Genomic DNA, 19,400 nt, shown 5'->3' with positions numbered 1-19,400 from the left:
GGTATGGGCTGTGAACCATGTGTGGTAGGAAAGACTCTAGAAGCCACTTGAAACCAAAGATGGCAGAAGCTGTGTCAACTGACTACACAGATTTTTGTGTGTATTTAAAAGGCATGTCACCGTGCATTGTAAATTGCTTTCTAACCATAGGTGATATGGGCGTGTGTTATGGTGGTGGTGTTTTATTAAGCTGGGCTTACCTGTTCTGGCAGCAAAACACAGAATTATTTTAATGTACAGTTGAGGGGATTAATGGCAATACTGAGATATGTGCCAACATCCCCATGCTCCGCATTGCTTCTCTGGGCTAATTTGTGAGTTCTTTATAGGTCCCCTTGTTTGTGCTGACCTGCTGTCATATATGTTAGGAAATTGGAAGATTTTCTGTACGTGATACGTGATAGTTAACTACAGGCATTGATTTTCATTTATTTTCCATTTTAAAGCAGTGATGAAGAGTAGAACAAGGTGAAAATTGTGAACAAAATGCGTTTTGTTGCTGTTTTCTGAATTAAGACCAACAGCTGTGAAGTTAGGATTTTTAATGAGAAAGCCTGTAAGGCAGGAATAAATTTCAAATATAGTAGTGATATACGCAATCTTGTATGATCACTGCTTTTAACTGCTTAATCATTCATACTGCCTAAATATAATCATACTGCCAGCTGCTGTGTTTACAGTCTATGATGTGGAAAAAGATGTCCCACTGTGACATGTTCTAGTTACAATCAAATTGACTGTAGCAAACACAGAAGCTGTTGAAGTTCAGTGCTTCTCAGTGGGGTGTTCTTGTTCTTCCAGCTTATTTCTGGCTTGATAGAGCCTGCCTCTGTGAAGCTCATTCGTACATAAAGTAACAAAACCAAGACAGTTCCTGGTTCATCTTTACAGTAAAGAACGATGTCATGAAGTATTTAAGGAGACATGTATCTCACAAGTATTTTTCTGGATAAATAGTGTTTTACAGATTTGTATTTGTAATATGAAAGCCCTTTTTTCACATGTACGAATTTTTAAATGTTTCCTTGCTTGTGTCATTTGATGTAGTAAGAATGCTGCAAATCATGCACATAGCTGCTGTTTCACGATAATAATGCCTCTGTTATCTAACCACTTGAAAAAGTAGATTTATAACTTAGTCAGAAAAATAGCTTATAGGATGATTTGCTTATCAAATAAATCAATAAAATAAATATACTCATAAAACAATTTAAAAACCCCAAAACACAAAAGTGACTCATTTTCAGATACTGAGGAGTAAGTCAGTGAACTAGATAAAAGGTTCTCTTCATTTTAGAGTGCCATTTTATCAAGTACTCTGTCAATATTTTTCAGTTTCTGCTGTGTTTTATTCACATATTACAGCTCCTTAATGGTCGGTTTTGTTGAGTAGCTTGGATTTTAATAAACCTGTATGTCAGTCCATGATCAAATGAGATAGCTCATCAAGCAGGGCACCATAATGCATCTAGTCGTATCTGGTAGTGGAATCAAACTGCCCAAAGGTTTGAAACACTGAAGGTGACTGTATGTGGTCTCCTTTCTAGTTTCAACTGTCCTGAAATGCAGCTGACTGAAGGATTGCTTCTAATATCCTGCCAGCTCAGCCATCGCCCCTTTGCTTCTGCTGTCTTTGAAGCCATACGGTAATAACTAGCTTTGTGTCAGATCACCAGATATGTTGCTGTTACTATGTTAGCCAGAGCATCTGTTGTTTGAAGTCCCATTTACTGCATTCCAGCTGGCGCTCAGAAGTTCATTTAGGGATGTTTAATCTCCTCACTGGGTTTCAGCTGCTGTTCTTCTTTATTAACCCAGTGAATGATACCAAGCTTTTCCAGGATGATTGACATCAGTCAGGAAGAGTGTTGGTTATTGGAACTCCATTTGCTAATGAAGTCATCTTTGTAAGTAAACAGGCAGAAAGACTTTGGCTTTGATGTATTTGCTGAGAACAGTTTCTTGCAGTCTGTTACTAGGGTAGGAATAGGGGTCCTTTGCAAGTGCATAAAGTTTCTGCTTTTGGAGCTTGTTTGACTCCTGTCAAAAGCTTGGGCTTTCTTCTGTTTTTCCAGCCATCAGACTGGCAAAAACAAACAACAGCCTTCTCCCCTCCCCCCCAAAAAAAAGATTTGTGCTTACCAACTTAAAATCTTGTCAGGTTTCCTTATCTGTAGAACTTGATCCTTGTTATGAAGGGCTGTGCCAAAACAAATATACTTGTTCTTTTGTCCTTCAGGTAATAGCATCCATCGTTGCATTGCTTTGTTGCAATGTGTTGTTCTCTCCTCTTCAAGGCTCTAAATAAAAATTTATTTTATGATCTGTTTGACAGATCTAGGACAAGAAAGCTGAAAAACAATTCTAGCAATACTGCAGTTCTAGTAATCACAGAATTGTCTAGGTTGGAAAAGAACTTGAAGATCATCCAGTCCAACCATTAACCTAACACTGACAGTTCCCAACTACACCAGATCCCTCAGCGCTGTGTCGACCCGACTCTTCAACACCTCCAGGGATGGGGACTCCACCACCTCCCCGGGCAGCTCATTCCAACGCCCAACGACCCCTTCTGGAAAGAAATGCATTCTAATATAATATGCAGTATGACTACATCATAGTTTTATCATCGTATATCCAGCACATAAGGCCCTATCTGAAGCCTAAAATAAGATAATGTATTACAATTCAAATGAAATCCTCCTTTTTGGCAATTTGAAACGAAGTGAATATTAAATAAACCTAACTTCTACAATAATGCAGAGTTTTTTTCCATGTTTTTGTTGGGTTAATGTGTTAAGCAGATTGATCAAAACCATAAACTTCAGGAAGAAGTACAATAGAATAACATGTTTCCTGATTTCTCTGTGACTTTTCCTGAATGGATGATGACTTTTATTATTCTTTCATTAGCATGATGATACTGATGGTTGGTACTATATGTATCCGTATTTAATACTGGTGGTCTGTTACTTTCTTGTGATCAAGTTATAATTATCTTTTTATTGTTTCCGGTCACATTGTAATATGCTTCTTTTAGTACTTCCTCTTTCAAAGCTCCATTAAAAAAAATCTTACTGGCCAGTTGACTTGCTTCAACCCTTACTAAAACAGGCAGCTCTCTTAGTTGTCTCCTTCCGCTGACTGCAAGTAGCCTGCATATTGGCTTTTGACTATATGCCTTACTGCAAAACTGAACTGAATTCTCCTTTGGAATCACAGAAAACAGGGAACAAAAGGTGCAGCTGAGTACTGTCAGAAACATAACTGCCAGTTAGAAATTCACACCTCTTGTGATTGAGGGATAACAGGGTACACTTTCCCTCTTTCACTGCCACCCAAAGAGATTACTCCATTTGAGTGCTTGCAGAAGAGCAGGGGCAGCAACATTTATGGTATCATTGAGACTTCTGAGCAGCCATCCTTCCCTGGATGATAGACTTGTACTGTCAGTCAATAAAGCTGATAAGGTTTTTATAGTAACTTAGAAGATCAGTTGTCTCTGCTCAAAAGAGATTTCTGCCCTGGCCTAAGGGAAATATATTAGTTCATGTGGACTCCATGTAAAGAGGGACATGGCTATCAATATGTGCATGTTAGAAGCTGAGTAAGAGTAACTCCTGTAATACCACATAGCTTGCAAATGATGCGAAGGTGATTTGTTTGGTGTGGTGATTCACCTTCTTACATCTGGAAGGAGCAGGATGTATTGAGGGCTCTCAGTGAAATTAAGACTTTGGGATATACAGTAATAAATGATGTCTTATAAAGCTGGACAAGGTTTCTGCTCCATGTCTCTGCTCTTTTCATTTTTTGCCCAGACAAGATAAGATGTTAGTGATATCATTTGCCTCTTGACCCAAGACACAGTTGCTCTTCTGATTTAATTCAGTTTTGAATCTCCGTATCTCTTAAAGGACGCCTGCTTATTGCACGACGGGTCCTTTCTGTCACTAGGTGAATTTTGTAATCAAGTGAAGTGATGGTGCTCCTAAGAAAGAAATCGATAAATATAACTAATTGCACTGCATAATTAATGTCACAGGAAACATCTGACGTTAGAAATTCATTTTAATTGTTGCTACACTGAACAGTTGTAACCTGAATATGTTATATTCTAATATTTTCAAGCTATTAGAATAGGTCTCGTATAGAGGCAGAAATCTCCAAATGGTATCATTCTGGATGATTTTATCAAGTTATCTAATGAGCTCGGCAATTCTTACTACATTCTTCATACCCACTATTTCTAAGTTAGGTTAAACATGCCTCCTTGAGGTTCAAAATGCATAAGCATTAACACTGATTTGCTGACACAGTGAAAGAGAGATCAGCATCTATGTATGACTAATCCAGGGTATAAAATGGAGACTCCACCTTGGATATTTTTATCATTTTTTTTTCCTTGACATTTGTTTCACTAAGCCCTGCATGTGTGGAAGAGTGACAGGGAAGAGTCCATGCTCCCTCTTTTCCTTACATGTCCATGGAGATTCAGGTCATCATGGGCAGCTATTAGATTGTCTAGAGGAAATAAATCTGCATTTTTATTAGAGCTTGTTAATTTTTACATTTTGGTGCCCTTATTTTATAGAATCTTTTTCATTCAGTCACCTTAAGACCATATTATTTCATTTGAAATCAGTTGGTATGAAGCAATTTTATAGAAGGGCTTAGGACTCGGTGTACTAACTGTGGAACACCCAACAATAAAACTGTGTTTCTTCCCTTTAAACTCAAAGCATCCTGCTGCAGACAAATTCAGGTTTAGGTCTCTGTAACAGCTGTTGAACAATCAGTTACTTACATATCAAAATGCTGTATTTGCATAAAATGGAGTGCTGCAGCTTATAAAAATCTATTTTGTTTCATCTATGCAAACAGTAGGAAATACTTTGTGTTTAGCATCTAATTTGTTAATACATTTAATAATACAGTCTTCCTGTGCAGCACAGTAGGAAACGTTCAGTAAGGATACAGTATTTCTGGGGAGCATTCTTTCCTGTTTTCCATGCTTTTTATCAAAACAATACAGAATTTGCTTACCCAATTCTTTACACCCTTGTTATTTATCAGATAAACATATGGAATTCCTGACTAATACAAGAAAAAAATCTGTTCATGTCTATATTGTCTAAAGACTGCTTGTTCTTTTGTTGGACTGATACACTATAAAGCTGCATGTAAAAATACAAAAGCAACGGTCAGTGAGTAAATACAGGGGTAGGGCAAAATCCTGGTAGGGATTCTGCCACTTGATAGTGGTCATTTTTAATTAAAAAGCAAATATTTCAGTCATCTTACTGTGTAGATTCTTATTTGGAGGTGTTTGAAAGATTTTTCAACACTTATTTCGTTTAGGATAGTGGAATAGTTGTTACTGTTGGAGATTGTTCAGATTTAAATGACGCTTTTTGTATTTATGTGTGTGTGTCTTGATTTAGGACATTAGGCCAATTTGTGTATCTATATGCTAGGCTTTATTCCTGCCAAGAAAAGAGTTAGCCTTCTAATTTTGTGTCCAGCATTGAGTAGATGAGTATTTATGGCTTTATGATAACAGAGGGTTAAAGATGTCACAGAATCACAAAATGGCTGAGGTTGGAAGGGACCTCTGGAGGTCATCTGGTCCAACCCTCCTGCTTGGGCAGGGCTACCTGAAGCCAGTTGCCCAGGACCATGTCCACATGGCTTTTAAACATCTTCAGGGATGGAGACAGATACATGATGCTTTTGAAACAGAATTTATGACTTGGCTTTTGGCCATAATTTATCCTTACTGTGACATAGAATTAGATTTAGCAGATAGAACAATCTTAATTACTAATTAGCCTAACTTCAAAATAGATGCCTTAGATATGTTCTGTAGGACAAAAAGAGTTGTTCCTGGTTTTCTGGGCTCATCTGGACTGGTAGTCTTTTTAATCTTGACCGAGTTCATTCGTGATTATGTTCATCTCTACATTTGCCATTAGTATACCTAAAAAAGAAAACAGATTTATGTGGTTACATTGATATTCTGTATTTATCTTTTTTTTTTTTTGAGTGTGTACAATTCTAATGAAACTTTATGGTATGAAGTTTGGATTGCTTTGACATTTCTTCCAAAGGTCCCCTCTGTGTAATTCTGTGAAAATAGTGCTCATAATCTGTGGACAACCTAGCTGATTGGAAACCACTTGGTTATTTTTTTTCCCTTCAATTTCTTTTTATAAAACTTTTACATAACACTGTATAATGTTTTTAGTGTATAAGAATAGTTAGAATTTAATTCTTCTAATAATGTTTATGACAGAAACTGTAATGAATTTTATTTTAATCTGAAAACTAATCTTGCAGTGTTAGAAATACTGGTCTACTTACATATAAAATTTACCACTAAACATTCATTTCTTACAGTAATTTGTTTTTCCAGAAACAGTTCTTTAGTTGTCAACATCATACCTATATTAAAGTTTGAAATCTGGCATCAGCATGTTTCATAGGTTTTTGTGAGATCTCAGGTACTTTGATTTTGAAATGGTGACTGGGATTTTTGAATGAAGTTACTGTCCAGAAAAGATACTAGAAAGGAAACTTTGGAAACAGAAAAAATGTTTCATGCAGAAATGCATGAAACCTTGCTTCAGTGAAGTTTTAGTGGAGTAATTTTTGGTTTTCTTCTTCTTTTTCCTTGAATTTTAGATTTATCCATGGCAGTGCAAAAATTTTCACAGTCTTTACAAGATTTCCAGTTTGAGTGTATTGGAGATGCTGAAACTGATGATGAAATTAATATTGGTAAGTATGTTCTCTGCTGTGGTTGCAGTAACTTTTATATTGTTTCTTATATATTTCATATGATATCACAAATATAGTGGGTTAGTTCACAGTTTGGGGTTCTTTTTTTCATAGAGCATGTAAGAAAAATAGAAAAATTTTAATAAGTAAAAATAATGCAAAACTTTTAAAATACCTGTCAAAAAATATCTTCATGACATAGCTTGGCTCATAGTAGAGGAAATTATTCAGCGGTATTTTTGTCAACTGAGTCAATTGTGGATCTTCTAAATTCTGCTGCTATTTTTAATTTTCAGCCAGTTTTTGCAAGTGCACAAGTTCCCTATGAAATAACATAGGTCTGCAAAAAACCCTTAAGTGCCTAGTAAGACATAGGAAGTATTTAAGGGTCTAAACCAGGAATATGTTCTTTACAATTTGTGCATTCCTAAGTATATAGACGTCTGAACTTCTGCCAGTAAAATTTACTAGGTGCTTAATGTTCTACCTTTGTGCACACCCAGAACTTTTACGTTTGCAGAACTGAACAGCTCAGATTTTCTTGAACATAAGCCTCTTTAATATCATCAAAATACTCTTCCCTCAGCAGACTAATGCCGAAAACATTTCCAGGGTTCAGAAACCCAGCTACTCTTTACTGCAAGGCCTTGCTGTGGTAGCAGTGATGCTTTTGGGCAGTAGCATAGCAGCTGGAGTGATGTAGCTCCCTGTTGGTGAGAGAGATTTAGATTATAATCCATGTTTGGAATGGCTAATTCAGTGTCATGAGTCTTACATAGCACATGGCCCCCATGTCTCTCACAAAACATCTGAGAGGAAGGAAGATGGTTGTTAAAAAGCAGTTGCTTCTAAAAATAAATTATTTGGCAGTACAAGAGGGAACGTAGGACTTGTTAGTATTTTTTTTAAAACGATCTATGTAATGCAGAGAGGAAACTCAGATTTAGGCTTTTCTAAGCGTATCTCATACTATAACCTATTTGCAGGTCTCCTCACTCTTCAGCATTTCTCTTTTACTAGTCATCGGATAAAAGGTCTGAGCTGCTTGCTTTCACTGGCAAGACTGGCCTCATCCTTACACTACAACACTGTGATAGTTAGGAAACTGTCATCAAATATGGCTGGTATTTGGTCACTGTCTTTCACTAACCTTTGGCAGGGGCTGGGAGGGCAGGTTTGATTTTACTGGCATATAAAAGCAGAGGAGTGAAACCACTGAGCTACTTACTTATAAAACTGCATGCATTCTTCAGATATATCAAGCTTGGAAAGAGACAAAAAATGAATAGTGTATATGTGCTCTTTGGCATTCTACATATTCTTTCTTGACTGTTAATGGTAATTGGTACATATTTTATGCATTTAAACTAAATCTACAATATCTCAGTTGTATGTCTTAGATTTGGTCAGTAACTTTTTGTAAAGACAAGGTTTTGCGTTTAAAATGAGGTGACTGAAGACAAAGACAACTTTAATTTTGCTTGTAACCTAAACGGAGCAAAGACAAGACTTTGTTTGGACATTAAACAGGCATTTAAAACTATTTAGGAAAAAAAACAGAGTTCATGAAGCTTGACAGCTGATTTATTTCACTTGGAGCTTCAAAGAAGGGATTTTTAGCTTCTAAAGCACCCATTGCCTGATGGATTGTCATGTACATCAAAGCAGCTTATAAGAGTAAAAGGTAAACTGACAGGAATCAAATTCAAGTCTAACAGAGCCTGAATGATACTGTGTGCTTTTATAAAGTAAGGCTCAATTTTTGATCTCCCTAGAGCACTGACCTAGAATTTATCCATATCTTCAACATGCTCCAACAAGCTAGATGTTTGCTTATCATCAAAGACAGCTTTGTATAGATGAATCCTGCTCTCTGTGCCTCCTTCTGCCTTCACCTCCTTTTTTTAAGAATATCTACAACTGTGCAGGCCAGTGGGAAGTTTTATTTTAGTCTGCAGTGATACTCTGACTTGATAAATTTTGTACAAAACCACTGTATACTTAGGGGCTTGATACAGGGAGTACATTCTGAAGATTTTAAAATACATTTCTATTTCAAGCTTAGCAGTGGAAATCCACCCTAATCTACGTTAGCATTGGAAATTCACTCTCTGAATAAGGCTTCTTCTGTCAGGATGTGATTATTTCTGTTAAAAAAAAAGAGGAAGTTTCAACTTTTTTCAAAATTTAAATAGTGATTTTTTTCTTTATTATTACTAAGAAAAAAAAATCCATTATTTGGAACTGAGTGATTTTTTGGAGGCAATACTAGAATTGAAGGTCTCTGTTCAGTAACTAAGCACAACATAATTTTTTTCATTTTTTGCCATTTGATCACTAATAAAAGCATTGTTTTGTTTACATTTCCTGTAACCTGTGCCTTTTTAGATGCTCTCTTTAATACAGTTCATTTATTCCGATAAGCCATTGCACAAAATACATAAGTAGTTTTAGTTAAGCTCTGTGACCACTCAATATAAACAGAACCATGATGGTGCTTTTCATATTTATTTTAATCCATTATTTAATCCAGTGATGTATTTGATTTTCTTGTTTTCTTTTAATTCCTATCTTTGATTTCTAATTTTTATAATTTCTCCCTTTTTACTTACTTTTATGGAAGAATTAAACATTTGTAAGTATTCTTTGACAAAAACTCTACATGTCTTTTTGTGGCTGTATAATGCGTTGTAGATAATCTTTCCATGTTGCTGCAAGTTACTCAGATTTATCTACATAGCCACTTTCAGATATAATAGGCCCAGTTTAGAGTCAGACTCTTGTGCATGGGCTGTAAGCTATTCCCCTGAGTTTCTTGAATAAGCAGACTGTCTTGTTCCTTAAATCACCTACAACTTTTTTTTTTTTTTTTTTAACTGTGAACATCAAAGGATTGATGCTATAAAAAAAGCTTTTTCAGTTTTTCAGATATTTGTCAGCAAGTTAGATTTGGGAAACAGTACTACCCAGCTTTACCAGCTTTTCTCATTAAGAAAATAAACAGCTAGCAACAATTACCAGTGTTGTCTCTTCCTCTGTTTTGAAATGCACGTGGCAGCATGTGATTTGCAGCAATGCAAGGGCCATAGTATTTGGTACAGCTATACTAATTGATAGTAGGTCATGGATATTAGCTCCAGTTGCATGTGATTCAGCCAAGCTGTAATTTTTTTGTGCAATTAAGAAGTTATGCAGAAAGTGACATCTTTAAAGCAGAAATAAAACAATGAATGACAGTGAATCATTAATACTAAAAAGGCATAGTAACGAAGGGTTGATGTAATTTAGCCTTACTCTAAGGAGAGTGTGTTGCTTCCCCAGTCTTACTAACAAATGTGCTTTCAACAGCCTGAAATAGCCAAAACTTGACAACACTTTGCCATTCACTCTTTCAGACATATCAACCTGTGCACAGTTACTCTCAGCCCCTTTTGCAATTAATATTTTGCACAGAGATGAAACCAAATGAAATGTTACACAGATAGGATAAGTGCAAAATCTATCTTTTTAATGTACAAGTGTCTTTGCACAGTGTATACTGAGGAAAAGCATAAATTTTGCAAGGAGAAGGTTTGTCCAGCTCCTCCTTTCCTAGTATTATCTAGCTTATCAGCTAGATAATCACCTGATTCCTTCTCCAGGAATCTCCCTGGTTTATCCTCTTTTCTTTTGTTTGTGTTATTTGGATTGTGGCCGATACAGATGAAAATAATAAACATTGTTATTGAACTCAGTGGAATTCTGTCTTGTTTCTTTCACAAGTTCTTGTCTGTTTTGTATTATGGCTAATTACAGATCGGTGAGATTTAATATCAGCAGTGTAAGACCATGCTCTTCAGAATTAAAAGAAACCAAGACAAATACATTGTGATATTCTGGTGCTTTACTTTAGTATCTGTTTTTTATTAGTGTGTGCTATTGAGGAAAAAGCACTGAAAGGCATGTATTTCACTCTGTCACTGCAGGTTTTGAATCTTTTTTTTCCCCTGAAGAGAATTATATTATAACAGGTGTTTCAGGTGGAATCAGATGCTTGATTTAGGAATGTAAGAGGACTACAATGATCTATGAAGTCATTATTAATTGAGCCACAAGGAATAGGTCACAAGTTCTAATATGTGGTATCTTTCCTTGTGGGAACTGAATTCTCCTCTTGCTGCTAGCAGTTGTGGCTCATGTGATCTTTGCTGACTCACACCTCAGGTTGTTCATGGGATTGTTAAAATTGCTAACAATTAACCATCTACCGGACTGTTAACTCATACTAGGCAGTTATGTTGTATACAGCAGCTAGTTTCAAGTTAAACTTTGAAAATCAACTGGGGAGAAAACTTTAAAAAACCAACCTAAAAAACCTCCCAAAACCCCACCCCAAAACTTTAATAGTTGTTTAAGTCCAATGCTGTGTTCTTAAGACTCTCTTGTTTGAGTTGAGCAGCAATGACAGAAGCTCAGTCTTCTTTGCTAGCACTGGGCACCCACATGTGCAATGCTTTTCAGTTAGCAGCTGCTCTGCCCTCTTGGAGAGCCTGTCAAAGGACAAGCATCCTGCCATTTAAAACAACAGATAGATCTGTCTTGGGAAATTTGTGTATAAAACTACACAAATAAGAGAAAAATGAGAAAGTTTCCTTCCCCCCATCTCTTATAATGATTTAAAAGTTTAATTGGTGTTAAGACGTGCCAAATTTTTTTTTTTTTTTTTAATGGTATAAACGTGCATGCAGTGCTCTATTAAAATGAAAACAACAAAAAAGAGAATTTATAGGATCTTTATGCCTGCCTAAAGTGTGTGGAGGCAAATCTTGGCAAATCAATCTGTGGACATTGCAGTCTCCAAGTTAAGAGACTCTCTTTTGGAACTACTTGGAGGCTAAACAGGAATCTCTGAGGATAACTGTCAGGCTAGTCATGGTTTCAAGCCACTGTGTCTCTATTGTTTGTGATGTGCAATGGCTTCTTGAATTTGCCTGGCTGTTTCAGAATAGTTTACTAAATGCTATTGAGCCACCTACAGTCTGAATCACTTGGATATCTTACAGGTCATCTCCTTAATCGCTTGAGGTTACCTTTGATGTTCAAGAAAGTTCTTTTTAGGGTTAATATTGTACCTACTTTGCACTGAATTCCCATTTATAACCAGGTTTCTGAATGGAATTACCAAATAAGTCTAAAATGAATTCCAGTGGCTTAGGTCTATTACTGCCTTATCCAAACCAAGGAAAGAGGAAGATCTTGCCACGACCTTGATGGTAGAGTTCCATGGGTGGATTATTTTTTTTTTTTTTTTTTTTTTTTGCGTAGGCATGATCTCAATAACTTCTGTAGTGCTTGAGTTTGTTGACCTTGTGGAAAATATTAGACACAAGCATATTTACAAAAGGCATTTATTTTAGATGGGTGGGGAAGGGTTGAGTCCTGAATTAGCATAGAAAGCTATTTGCGACTGAGAGTGAATTTGCATAGACAGATTGTATGCTGTTTTTCCACAGTAATTACTTGCTGAGATTTTCCAGCTCTTTTTCCTCCAGTGGAAGAACGAATTTTAAGATTAACTGTTTAGGTGACCTTCAAAGCAGTTTTTCATAAACTACTTGTAAGATGTGAATCACAGGATAGAGTTCTTTGCTACTCCTATTGGACTATTTTCATCTACAAAAGTTAAACAGTAACAAATTATGGGAGGAACTCAGCACAATCAGGGTGTGAAATGCTTGAAGTATTTATTTAAAATCTGTTAAATCTGTTCCTGCCATTAGTTTTTTTTAGCCTTGTTGCATATTCCAACAAATGCCACCTGTTTCCGGAATGCTATTGTTTCTTGACTCCAAGAAATTAGTAATTTTATGGTAGTGCTAGGATCACATGGAGGCTTCATAACAGCACCTGCACCAGAAATAGAAGGTTGGCATTCTTTTGGTCAAGCCCAGAGCTCTTGTCCTTGCTGTGGAAGGTCAAATGAGTCTGACAAAGCAGGAAATAAAATAATGTTGCAGTAGGTCTTTATCTGTGCATGAATCAAAAATAAAACAAGATCACAGGCCTTGTTTTTTCTTCTTCTCCAAGATACATATCAGAAGGTTGTTAGAATTTGCATGCTTCATTCCCTGTTACTTAAGATGCATATACAAATAAAAAAAAATAGGTTGGGGTGGCTGTTGCAATTACTGCCCTTCCTGTCTGTTCTACCCTTCTGTGGCAGGAGTAGCTGCATGTGAAGTAGGAGCTCTCCAGAGTCACTGCAGTTTCCATCCTGGTGTGCCAAGGGAATCTAAAATTCATGCTAGTTCATTTTATTGTATTGGACTGCAAGCTGTGGTGTCTCGGACTGCCACTTGCTGTGGAGCTCATGCTGTTTACAGGAAGAGGTTGAGACGGGCAATAGACAGCAATAGCTTTGGTGGTCCTGGTTGATTTTGCTAAGGAAATCAAATGAGACATTTGATATGAACAGCTAAATAGACAAGTAGTCAATTCCATGCCGCTGATGGATCAACCTGAAGTATCTGTTGTGTCCCTTATTAATAGTTTGATCTTCTAGGCTCTTGTAGATGCATTCTACTTTATTGTCCTCATTCCATGCCTTCAACATTCATCATCTTCTTCCTTCATCACTTAGCATTTGTAATTTCTACAGTTGGGCATCCCAGTGGAAGTATGAATGCCTGTGGGGAGACAGTCTGGGGACTAGAGAATTGCCTTACAGAATTGGTTTGAAAATATCTGGTATGTACTGTTGCTGCACATAATACACTTCTAGTAAAAAGGTGTAACACTTCAGAGTTGTCAAGTTAGTATACTTCTTGAGCAGTAGGCACCTGTTTTGAAAAACAGGTAATGGTTTTATCGACTCACCTTTAAGATACTTATCTTCAGGTTTGAGCAAATAAGATGAAGAATTTGTGCTTTCCAAAATCAAAATGATAGTATAGATTAGAGTTTTAAGAAGAGGAAGTCCTTGATCCCTTTGTAGGCCTAAATTCAACAAAGCAATTACGGCAAACGTAACATTTGTTGAAGCATTTAGTGATATTTTTCTCAATTAAAGTGTTTCTCCATTCAAGTAATAAATGCACTAGGTTTTACAAATAAAAAACCACAGTATTAATGATTCTCAGCTGCATTCTGAATACATTGCTTTTCCCTCTACTTCCCCTATTTTAGCACCCACAAAAAGCCACACACAAGTCGGGTTTGTACAGCTGGAAAGATTGAAATATCAGGTTTTTTCCCTTCATTTAAAATATGGATGTGCCTCTGAAGAATCGGGGATTGGCAAGCCTGAAATGTAGTCATAATTACTTCTAACTCATTTGTTTATAGAATGCTAGGTTTGAATATTACTTCTGCAGCTTAATATGGTGTATGTTGCCCACTGGTTATTTCCCATGTTGTCTTGCTATTCAGCTGTTCAAAAAAACTTGAACATGAAGTAGCAATTGTTTTCTTAGAATGAAAGATTTGTATTCATACTCACCTTATATCATGGTTATTTCTAGTGGGACTGTGGGGGGGTGGGGAGCAAAGGAGAGCAGGAGAGAATTGGAAGAATCTCTGATTTAACCAGAATCCCCTTTGATCTTATCGATTTCTGAATATTCCATGGTTTTTAAACTTGTTCTTCCTCTGACAGACTGTGGTTATCAGTCAGCTCTTGAGAAGTCTGATCTGTTCGAGTCAATGGTTAACGGTTATGGTAAAGATTATTTGGATTAAATGGACTTCTACAGTATAGGAAGTTATACAGTTAGTTTCAGTGGGCACCAGTTCAAGCTACTAGGGTTTCAAAGTAGGTCTCCAGAAGCATTTTAAGATCACTTCATACCTGTTGGACAAAAGATAATGTGTTGAATATTGTTTGCCACACCCTGCTGAGCTGTGTAGCTATGGAGCTCAGCATAACTGCTGTGCATTTGGCTCCATCAGGTGGAAACAGAGGCTGGTTTCCCTTTGGTAAATACAATAATTTTAAACCTTATTTTGTCGTGGCGTAGAGATGAAGTATGTCTTAATGACCACTTAATGACCACTTGTCTAAAACCATTATCTCTTTGTTCTGTGAGCACATGGTGAAAATAGATTTTTTTTTCTGGCTAGTCCCAAAACCTCCTCTCCTTCACAGAAGTGTAGAAGGAGGGGGAGAGACAAAAAAAAAGTGATTTACTAATTTATGGAAGAGTTTTGATATAGTGTTATGTGAGAGCAAGCCTGGGAGAGCCATTCAGTTCAGTGTTCCTAACAAAATGGAAGAAATTGCTTAGATAATTTAAAATGTTTCTGCTGACACTTCAGGATGCTGCCTTTTGGGAAAGATGCTGTATTGAGAGGTGTTGTATTGGAAGAATTGTTGTATTGAAGAACTTATGCTGCAGAAGATAGATAAATTTCCAAATTGAATTACATGTTTTCAAAATGTTTGCTTCTTTTATAATCAGAGTGGAACACTAACACAGGGTAGATACATTGCAGCTGATTTTTTTTTTAGTAAAGTGTGGTGGTGGTATTTGACTAATTGTTTGGTGTGGGTTTGTTTTCTTTCTGTTTTCACTAACATACTGTGGGATACACAAACATTATAAACTTTAAAAATCTTTCAGGAGTCTAGGAAACGTTTTGCCCTTGTTTTATCCATTTAGAATTTTCTACTTGTATTTGCTGTGTGAGGTTCTGCATGAGTAGGGCATGGCAATTTACTGATATTAAGTCAAGTAATTGGATTTATTTAAATTGTGTGTCTTAAGGTTATCTCTCCAAGTATTGTGTTAGACAAGTGCTGACAGTGGATCTGGAAATTCTAGATAACCTGACTTTCTTGCAAATCTTTTTAGTTTGTATAGAAACATGTAGCTTTTTTGTAGACTTTTGTTAAAAAGGAGTGGAGCGGAAAATGTAAATGTCTTGGCTCAAAACATTGTTTTAACTTTTGTACAAGGCTTATATTTGTTTGTTTAAATATTTATGACACAATAGCTACTTTTTATAGCAAAGAATTCTTGAGTGTAATACTGTTTGCAACTGGATTTAGATAGCTATGCTGACAAAGGTTTGTTTCAATAAAATTCTGTAATGCGGAAAAGGATTTTTACTTCTAATAGCAGCCCTACATTTTATGCTTTACATATGTTTAGAAAAAAAACTTCATAAAATACCTTGCTATATTTGCTCATTAAGTATTGCAAGATGAAAATACTTGAGTTAAAATTCCAGTTGCCTAATATGGTATGTTCATATTATACTGTACTTGCAAACACATCTTGCAAAGCTTTGGGCTTTGATTAAGCTTAGATCTTGATTTGTTGCCTTATATGGTTCACATATTAGTCTGCATGTTGAGGCACACGTGTATTGTGCTTAAACAGGAGGTTTCATTGTCACTATGGAACTTGCTGGCCTCTTCTTCTGGTGCGTCTTGCCTTTATAGTGCAACAAAACCCAGAAGACTGGTCAGGGAAAATACTTGTGCCTGGTATATGGTCAGCAATGGCAGGGCTTTTTAACATCTGTTCATGGGAACACTTCTTAAAACACATACAGGGATTGAATGCCGTAAACCAGGGGAGACTTACTGAATCTGCGATTGCTGGTTTTGTCTTCATGTGAAATTTGGGACACTAATTACTATCTCTCTGTCCTAATACTGCAGAGAGCCAATATGCCTCAAATCATGATGTAGACGACAAAATATAACCGTATATACTCTGAGTTTACAGTGCTTTGACTCAAAGGAAGTAGAGAGAAGCGTTGGGTTTTATTTGCTCTTAGTTACACAGATTTTAGTACCTGTGTTCTGATAAAGTTCTCTGCTTTCCATTACATTGTGGAAGATGTGATCATATTTGAAGAACAATATGTAGTCTTTGAAACATAAATTTGGACATAGAAGTCTTAATTTTGTCATTTTTCTTGCTTTCTCATTGGTGAAATTTCTTTGCAGAAGTTTTAAACCAGGCATTTTTCATCTCTGTGTCTCTTTGTCTCTTACCCGTCCTTCTTCTTTCGGATGAATAATGGATTTTTTTTTGCAAATTTGGATTTATTTTTGTAAGGTAGCACACTTATTTTCAAGAATTGAAAAAATATGGCAAAATACCCTTCCTCACAGTTCAAGGTGGGAATTTGCCACAGGAAACAAAATTACCGATGTACGTTGTGTTCCCTGGGAGGATCTAACTCTTACAGCAATAGTAGCCATTTTTTTTTTTCTTATGGGCATGTCTGTATTGAGTCAGGATAAACCATCGCTAAAAGTGGACAGAATTTTTTTTTTTTTTAAAGTTCAGAGTCTGCATTAGGTAGAAATTGCTTCAAAATCTGAAAGATTTGGTACTAATTGATAAAAAAGCATTGGATTAAGCCCTTGCAGGGTTTACTTACCATTAATTATGGAGCAAATAGTAAGAAACTGCTGCACTTTGCTCTGAGTATGTCTTGATTCTATCGCAAGAGCAGTGCAGACTCCACAGAGCTGCCTCTACCTTTGTGTACCTTCCCATGATGGAAGCCTTAAAGGAAATTTGTGGTTATTGGGGCTGTGAATTTAAACCCCTGTCTGCTGGCAGAATTTGCTGTCAGTTTGAGAGTGTCTGTCAGGGTATTTCCATGTAATTTTAAAACCTGTGCACTTGAATCTTTGCTTCCACCCATGTCTTTTACTACCAGAAGTACATTTCATTGTATTATAGGAAGGTACAAATAGATTTTTTTTTTTTCCCCCTGTTCTTATGGAGGTTGTGGTAAATGTAAACACAGACTAAAGGAATGCATGAGGTCCTTTTTACAGATCCATAAAATCTGATACCCAGATTAGGAAGTAAGAGAAACCAAATGGAGGATAAGGCAGCTCATCCAATATTCATTTTCCAAATGTAAAGGAGACTGAAACCCCATGAAGAAAGGAACAAACCATTATCTTGCTATTCTAACTTCTTTGTCCACAGTGGAAGCTTCTAACATAGTGTGTCTTTTGACGCCAATACTCAGCTTAAAGTTGAAGCACATTTGACATTCTCTTAGCTTACAAACTGGAATTTACATAAATACCAAAGCAATATTATTTTAAACCTAAACAAAAGAAAGAACTTACTCTGTTTCCTCTAGTATCTTGGGAATGAAACCCAGAAGAGAATGAAATTGGTAAGAAAAACAACAGTTGCAAATCCTGCCCTCCTCTCCCTTTCTTTGGTCTTCTCGTCTGTTTTCCCAGTAAATATTGCTTATGGTATTGATCTCAGTCTTCCAAACTGAAGTTTCTCCAAAAATGTTGCCACTTGGAAAGTGAGGGAAGCAGACCTAGGGTAAAAGTGGCAGAGGAAATAGCAGCAGCCAATAAAAAATGATAACCTGAGCAATAATTGGGAAGATTTAGCAGACACATACTTGTCCAAATACAGCTTTTCTGAAAATCTGTTTAAAAAATCCCAAAACATCTGTTTTCTGTAGGAATATGATGCAGTTGTCTTACACTACTATTTTATTTAATTATATTACAGCAGTACTCAAGCTCAGTCAACATTGGTTATGAAATATTTATAAATTTCAAAATTATTCTTTACTTCAGTTTGCAGACTAAGGTGTTGATCCTGCAGCTTGCTCCCTTTGGGTTAAACTGTATTCCATTTAAAGCTGTAGGTAATAGTGAAATCTTAATGTTTTATAGGCTTTATTCCATAGAAAAAAAAAGAAGAAAAAGAATTGTTAACAATGTGATCCAGGTTGTGACTGTGGTAAAGGAAATCCGTGTTGTATAAGATAAGGCTATATTTAAATTCATAGCCAACATATTGGAAGATAAAGAGAATGCAAGACTTTGGGAGCCTTATTTCAAGACAGTCCTCCTTTGGATTTACATTTTGTCATACTGAAAATCTGCCGTAGTGGTGACATTTTGAGACATCCAGATTAGCTACCTTCAGACACACACTACAGGTCCTGTGTGGCATTTATGACATCCACAGTTCTTGTTAGGTGGAAAGTACTGAGAAAGCAGAGTACTGTTTCTTTATTCCAACTGCTTGTGGTGGCCTGTCAGTGTTAAGCTGAAATTTGTGATTTTTCTGTCTGATCAGGAAGCCATCTGTTGCTGCTCTTGTCCTACTTCCCCTCTTCCCCCCCCCCCCCCCCCCTAGTTTTTTAATACAATTTAAAGCCACAGAAAGAAGGATGGAAATTTTATTTGATGATGTGGATTTTTTTTAAAAACTGCTTGAAATAGCACTTGCAGCTTCAGATAATGCTAATCATTAAAAACTCTGGCAGCATGTCTGCGAATTAGTAACTGTTTAATAATATATTTACTTTCATTTTAGAATTAGAAAAGAAAGTCACTTCTCCCAGAACTCAAGGATTTTACATTTATTCTGCTTTCTGTCACTGAAGTCTATTAAACAAGTGTTAATCCTTAGGAACTTTCCTTATGGGTCTTAGATCCATCTTGAATTCTGATTTGGTAATGTATTACTGGGAAAAACTCCCTTGTAGGCTTTAGTTGAAGTTTGTGCTCCAGCATGGATTGAGAGCCTGCACGTCTATGCTAGATACGACCAATTCTGGAGAGAGGATGTACTTGACTGACCTTCCTGCCAGAGTGTGTTGGGAGCAATGTACAGCACAGTCCTGGTATT

At 36.4% G+C, this 19,400-nt stretch overlaps 1 protein-coding gene across 1 annotated transcript in view; it reads left to right on the top strand.

Annotated features, from left to right (window-relative positions):
• Nucleotides 1-19,400, top strand: part of ARHGAP42 (Rho GTPase activating protein 42) — a 172,981-nt gene that overhangs the window by 30,575 nt on the left and 123,006 nt on the right. The window contains exon 2 of the mRNA XM_074916689.1: nucleotides 6,685-6,780. Coding sequence (XP_074772790.1) covers nucleotides 6,685-6,780 — 96 coding nt within the window. The remainder of the gene's footprint in view (nucleotides 1-6,684; nucleotides 6,781-19,400) is intronic.

Source organism: Athene noctua, chromosome 1 (genome assembly GCF_965140245.1).
Source record: "Athene noctua chromosome 1, bAthNoc1.hap1.1, whole genome shotgun sequence".
NCBI classification, from domain to species: domain Eukaryota; kingdom Metazoa; phylum Chordata; class Aves; order Strigiformes; family Strigidae; genus Athene; species Athene noctua.
Note: the sequence above shows the minus strand (reverse complement) of the source record. Positions and strands in the feature narration are given on the sequence as shown.